Here is a 6,508-nt window from a genome sequence, read left to right on the forward strand (position 1 = left end):
TCCGGCATCCAGCTCCCTGCTCCGCGGGAAGCCTGCTTCTCTTCCTGGCTGCTGCTCCCCTGCTTATGTTCTGGCTCACGCGCGCGCGCGCTCTCTCTCTCTCTCTCTCTCTCTGACAAATAAATAAATAAATATCTTAAGGAAAAAAAAAAAAAAAAAAAAAGAATGAGTTTCAACTTGGGAGTTGCAAGGAGGAGAGAGAGAGAAGCAGCAGTGAAGAACCAGAATTGGTGTGACCAGACCAGGTGGTGTGAGAGAACTACAGCGCCCCCTCAGAGCTGCAGGGACAGAGCTGCAGGGACAGAGCTGCAGGGACGGCAGCGCCTTCAGGGACTAACCAGCTTTCCCTTAGAGCCAGGGCGGCTGACCTTCCGGCCTGTATCATACTGCCTGTTTGTATAAATAAAGTTTTATTGCAACAAAGCCAGGCCTATTTTTTTTTTTAAGTAAGTAAACTGGTGTTTATACCTGATCCTACAATTCAGTTATGTGACGTGGGGGCAATCTAAAGTGACATAGTGACTTTGAGTCCTTTTGCAGGATTTGTGACACAGTAAATTGATCTATGACATTTTAAGGTTTTTCTTTCAGGCATGGAATGATCACACATGGAGGTGTGTCTTCTATTAGACAATCAATAGTGGCTGCAGAGTGTAAAACTTATTCCACTTATCTAATTTTGGTTACTGTGTTCATTTTTTCCCCAGCATCTCCAACGGTTTATTTGACCATATTTGGCCTTGTTTATTTTGAGAACATTTCATTTGAATTTGAGACAATAAAAACTGAACTTTGCTTATAAGAAAAGAATTCCAATCTTACTCTTACATGGGACAGCAATCATAGAGGCATTAGACCTTGAGGAAACCATAGAAGTCCTCTTATCCAAAATCTTGACTTAACATCTAAGTGATTTTCTCATGTGGTCATCCCCAGGAGGTGAAGAAACCTGCCACAATCAGGACTCTGGTACTTGGGCTCTCAGTAGGCTGATTGTGCGATTTATTGTTCATATCAAGACCATTTTGAGAGTGACAAGGGGTGTTGTTAATAGAGATGGGAGAACAGGTGTAAATCAGCACACTGGGATGGTCTGTGTGATCTCCTTGGTGTGAGCTTTGGGCAAATTACCAAAAATGTCTACTTCAGATAAAAAGTCAAGCCATCCTGCTTACATCACAGGACTTGTGGGAATTCAGCAGCAGAATATATGAGACAGTCATCTTCATGAAGCAGAAAGCATGATGCACTTGTGACATTTTACGATCTTGTCTTTTTCTCCTTTAAGAAATTTAAGATCCGCATCGAAGACCCACCGCGCAGAAAGCATATGGTGTTCCTGGGTGGTGCTGTTCTAGCAGATATCATGAAGGACAAAGACAACTTCTGGATGACCCGACAAGAATACCAAGAAAAGGGTGTTCGTGTGCTGGAGAAACTTGGTGTGACTGTTCGATAAACTAACTCCAGAGCTTGTTCACATCACACCCCTAATGCTTTCTTTTTGCCTTTATTGCCAGTCTTTGAACTCATTCAACTCCAGGACATGGAAGAGTCCTCTCTGTGCCCTTTGACTGGAAAGGTCAGGTTTTATTCTGGTGTCTTGGGGAAGCTTTGTTAATTTTTTGTTAATGTGGGTAAATCTGTTTAATTCAGCCACTTCCCTACAAACACGATGAGAGGGCAAAGGGTCCTGTCTGCTGCTTTGTTTCTTCTAAGTAGGCATTTAGATCATTCCTGTCGGCTTCCTATTTTCACTTTACTGCTCTAATGCTGCTAGTTTTAGTCTTTAGCACGCTAGGTGGTATGCCTTTATTAGCATAAGAAAAAACTTTACAGGGGCTTTTACATATTATTGGGGTGGGGGTGGTGAGGGGCGGGTAAGCGGCTGCTGACCCCTTTTACAGCACTTCCTCCCTGGTGTGGTGCTTTCAACAGTCACTGCACAGTTAAAGTAACTTAAAGCTTCTGGAATTAACATTTTAGGGGAACGTTAGACTCAGAATTCAAGTGTTTTTGGTGGGTTTTTGCGTGGGGGCAGGGAGTGGTCTTTTGATTTTACAATTTTGATTTTTTGAGCTTTTCTGCTCTGAGGTGTGTAAGATGAAATTTATTTACAGTACTTTGATTTGGCAGGTTTTTATCTACTTTTGCTCTGCCTAGAACTGTTTCCATGATATAAAAAGCAAGTGTAATACTCCATTACCATGTGGCTTAGGGATTTATTTGTTTTGTTTTGTTTTTAAATCAACCATGTTAGTTGGGAATAAACTCCCTAGAATCTATCAGTACAAAATTAACAGTTTAAAAATGCTTTTGGAAATTCAGATTACAGATGAAAAAAGTGCTTAAGAGTGCTTCTTTTTATACCAGAAGCATTAAGGTAATCCAGTGCCAAGTACCATTCTTGCAGTTACGCTTTGATATATCTGACCAGTGCTTCTTTAGTAAGAATAGGTAGATACATAGGAATAATTACTGGCAGTAGGTTATAATTGTTGGGTTAAAAATAACATTGAAATATGGGACTTGTTGCCAGTTGGGTAATTTTCATTGCTTTTTTATTATTATTTTAATTTGAAACCTGGAAGTAGAATAAAATTTGACTACTTAAAATGTTGGCAAAAAAAAAATCAAGATTTAAATTCATATTTGTACTGAAAAAGTAATCATAACAATAAGTCTCAGTCATCTTATGCTTGAAAGAAGAGTTGTTGATATTTTGTAAATGTTAGCAAACTTTCCCATCTGTCAGAAAATCATATTTATAAATCCCGTCGGTATTGCTTTGTGTCTGAAAAATATCAACTAGTACTCAGACTTCTTTCTAAATTTGAAAAATAAAGTAATAAATTGTATCACGCTAAGTACAAAATGCAGATTCTGGGGAGAAATGTTTTCCTTCATTTCAAAATATTCTTTAGTAATAATGGCTTTGAACGAAGAAGCTTAATTTTTAGGTGACTGAAATTGGAGAAATTATTGGCTTTATAGAGTCTCTTTTCTGTGAGAAAACTTAAAAATCAATTTTTATGAAATAAGCAACAAAAGGTTAGTTTTAATTATGTAGCTTCTGTTAATATTAAGTATTTTTTTGTCTGTTTTACCTCAATTTGAAACAAGTAAAAGAAGTTTGCCTGCATGCTGGACATGCTTCAGTACACTTGAATAGCCTATGAATAACATGTACTAGATTTGAGGGACATGGATGTCAGTCATTTTAGAATTCTCAAGTGTTCCTAAAATCATGTTCATATAAATCCCCCTAGACTTTGAGTCCTGGACTAGATAAAGGACACAAATGTAGGGCCAGTACCTACCAGCTGTTCATTTCCGGTAAATGGATTAACTCTTGGCCTTTGGTCATGATTTTAATCTATGGGGGTAGAAAACAACAAGGAATAGGATAGACTCTTAGAACAAGGAAAGAGCAGTTATCTTTTGTCCCTTGAATATAGAATTTGGTTTTAATTTCATGATTCTGCTAGCAGACACGACCATTCAAATGGTATATATAATTTTAAAATTCCATTTTCTAATTTTCCTATTCTAAGGTAAAATGATTCATTTAGTTATTGGGGGGTAGTAGAAAATAATGTTTAATTGGAGTTGCCAGGTAGGAGTCCTCAGATATTAAAATTTTTTCTGTTTTAAAAGTGATCTGAGTTTTAGCTCTTGAAAACAATTGTCACTCAAATTTCCAATAATGATTAAAATTCCTTTTAAATTAGAATTGCCAATGCCTTGACCTTGAGAAGGGTTCCTTAGAAATAAATCCTACATTTAAACTTTTTTCTTTAAAGCATGGTATTGGATGTTGACTTTTTATAGTTCTAAGCACTGTTAACAATATCAGGAAGGTGTTTTGAGAGAGATCAATGGAAAGTTAAACATTCTACATCTAACGTGAATACACTTCTTTTTGATTCAGAAAATAAAATCAGATTTTTGAAAGTAAATTTGAATTTTGTCTTGGTTTTACCTATTGTTTTTCTCTCTAGTTTCATTTTCTTATTTTTGTTCATATTTTCACTTGCGCTAATGCAAGAGGGATTGACAACTTCATCTGCATACAACACAAAATGTTAGGCGAGCTTCAGCTCAGTGTTGTTCTATTATTTGACCAAAAAACCTCTTTATTCTGGTATGATTTTAAATACATAAGTAAAACAAAAACTAGAAAACAGAGTAAATTACACAGCTGTATTAGAGGGTTCTTTCCCCTCAAGTGGATTGTTTTGTTTCCTGGAAGATTTAAGATGGCTTTTGCAGGATTAGGAATGCTAGACAGATCTATATGTAAGGGGCCTGTGTATTAAACTGACTTTTCCTTGTTTTCATACTAACCTTTGAGGATGGGGCTGAGGAGTAGATAGGATTCTTGTGTATCCTTCTTCATGAACTTGCTTGCTTGAATCTCATTACTCCTTTCATGGCCATGTTACACCAGGATGTCGTGAAGTTTGCCTCTGGTGTCTTCTCCAACCTCTTCTTAGTTGCCAGTATAATGGGACAACTATCTCCATGTGTTACAAGACGGAAGATACTGGGCACTGCTCCTTGTTGATGGGATGAAGGTTTCAATGGTCTCCATTGGTTTTCTTCATCCATAAACTTTGACCACTGTACAGTTGAGTGTGGAACTGTGCTAATTTTAGAACCACCCAAGAGAGTACCGAACGAAAGTGAACCATTTTCTCAAGGATTCATTTTAGCTCAATATTTAACATGTAATCTAATCTTGGACTAATTGGCCAGTATCCATAGTACCTGGGATATTTGTAGGGTCCCTTTTTTCCACCAGCTCAAATTCCTTGACCTATTAAAAGCTTGAATACTTTGTAAAGACCAAATTTCTGACTTTAACCACTCTATTGCAAGTAACCTTAGCTATAGAACAGAAAAAGTTGCGTTGGGATTGTCAGTAAGGCAGCTGTTGTATAAATTCACATTGATTTTTTGCATTAGACTTAATACTTTAAAACCCTCCTAAAGCATCTTGCCCTGTATTGTTGAACATCTGAAGTTAGGGAGAAGGAAGCTATTACACTATAGTTACTTTTGTTTAAGTCATCTGCACTATGGCAGTGACAAAAACAAACAATGCTTTGTACCTGTTCTAAGTGTCTCATTTTGTGTTGTGTGCAGATGCAAGATACCTAACTGGGCAGGGGGAATTGAAATGATTACTCTCTTTGGCAGAACAGTTCCTGTTCTGCTTCCTCTCTACCTTCAGTTCCTCCCCACCCAGAAGAGGAAAAAGACTGGAAAGGACTCTGCAAATATTTTTCCTTGAAAGAGAAGACTTAGTATTTTAACTATGCTTGCGTGCACCAATTGACAGGTTTGGGTTTAAGAAGTGCAGAAAGCAGTTAAAAGAGTAATAAACTATGGTTCTTAAGCCCAAGGTAGACTCCCTACAACACTGCCTTTGCCATTTAGCATTAGGTTGAGCTTTTGCCTGACGAATGCTTTTTCTTAAAGGTCAGTAAAAAGGAGACTTTACTGAGCTGCTTTGCTCTTCCTTGATTATGGGTTTAGAAAAGAGGGCCCCAACTCTCAGGTATTAAGAGTTCCTAGGGACTAAAAAAGTAATTGTAAATATTTGAATGCAAAGATATTAATATCAAATAAAGGTTGACATTTTAAGCAATTAGTTCAGGAAACCAAAGTTAAGACCTGCCGCAATATTAAGTTGATCTTTTTGTTGAGCCTTGATGTTGTATGCAGGGGTTGGGATGTTTTCTCTAGGCATATGGCACAAGAAAATTGCAAGGCTTGTCTTATCTTAGGTAACCAAATCTAAGGATTTCCTGAGTGAGGATTACTTCTGTCAACTGCTCTTAAAACATTTTCATATCTCCTACCAACTTGATATTTGAAAAGTAAAAATTTGGAATTTAAGTAAGGTTCAAATGTCAAAAGTAAGTTGATAACATACATTTGACCCCTTGATTCGAAATCTTCAGTCTATCTCCACATATGTGTTTTCTTTCTTAGATCTAAAGCTTCTGGCATTAAATTTTAAGAACTGTTGAAAGAGGGGTGCCTGGGTGGCTCAGTGGGTTAAAGTCTCTGCCTTCCGCTCAGGTCATGATCCGGGGGATCGTGAGATTGAGCCCCGCATCCCCACATCGCATCGGGCTCAGCAGGGAGCCTGCTTCCCTTCCTCTTTGCCTGACTCTCTGCCTACTTGTGATCTCTGTCAAATAAATAAATAAAATCTTAAAAAAAAAAAAAAACTGTCGAAAGAAATGTAGGTTTGGAAGCTAACAATATGATGACTGGGTATAATTCAAAAGACCTTGATGATCAATTTAAAAGGCCATTTTGCTTGTTTGTTTTTTAGAGCTTTATGTGGAATTTAATATATAAAGTATCCTACAAGAAATTATGTAGATGGAGCAAAATTACCTAAATTTCAAAAATGGTCAAATTACTTGCCCCTTCATGTCTCTTTTGATAGGAAGGTTAGAATCACAGGGAGTGTTTAAAACAAATGCAGGTT

At 37.3% G+C, this 6,508-nt stretch overlaps 1 protein-coding gene across 1 annotated transcript in view; it reads left to right on the forward strand.

Annotated features, from left to right (window-relative positions):
* The window catches only part of ACTR2 (actin related protein 2), a 39,957-nt gene extending 35,998 nt beyond the window's left edge, over positions 1–3,959 (forward strand). The window contains exon 9 of the mRNA XM_059187837.1: positions 1,289–3,959. Within this exon, the coding sequence (XP_059043820.1) occupies positions 1,289–1,459 (171 nt within the window). The 3' untranslated portion in view covers positions 1,460–3,959. The remainder of the gene's footprint in view (positions 1–1,288) is intronic.
* The last annotated feature ends 2,549 nt before the right edge of the window (positions 3,960–6,508 follow it).

The sequence above is a fragment of the Mustela lutreola genome, chromosome 9 (genome assembly GCF_030435805.1).
Source record: "Mustela lutreola isolate mMusLut2 chromosome 9, mMusLut2.pri, whole genome shotgun sequence".
Lineage (NCBI taxonomy): Eukaryota > Metazoa > Chordata > Mammalia > Carnivora > Mustelidae > Mustela > Mustela lutreola.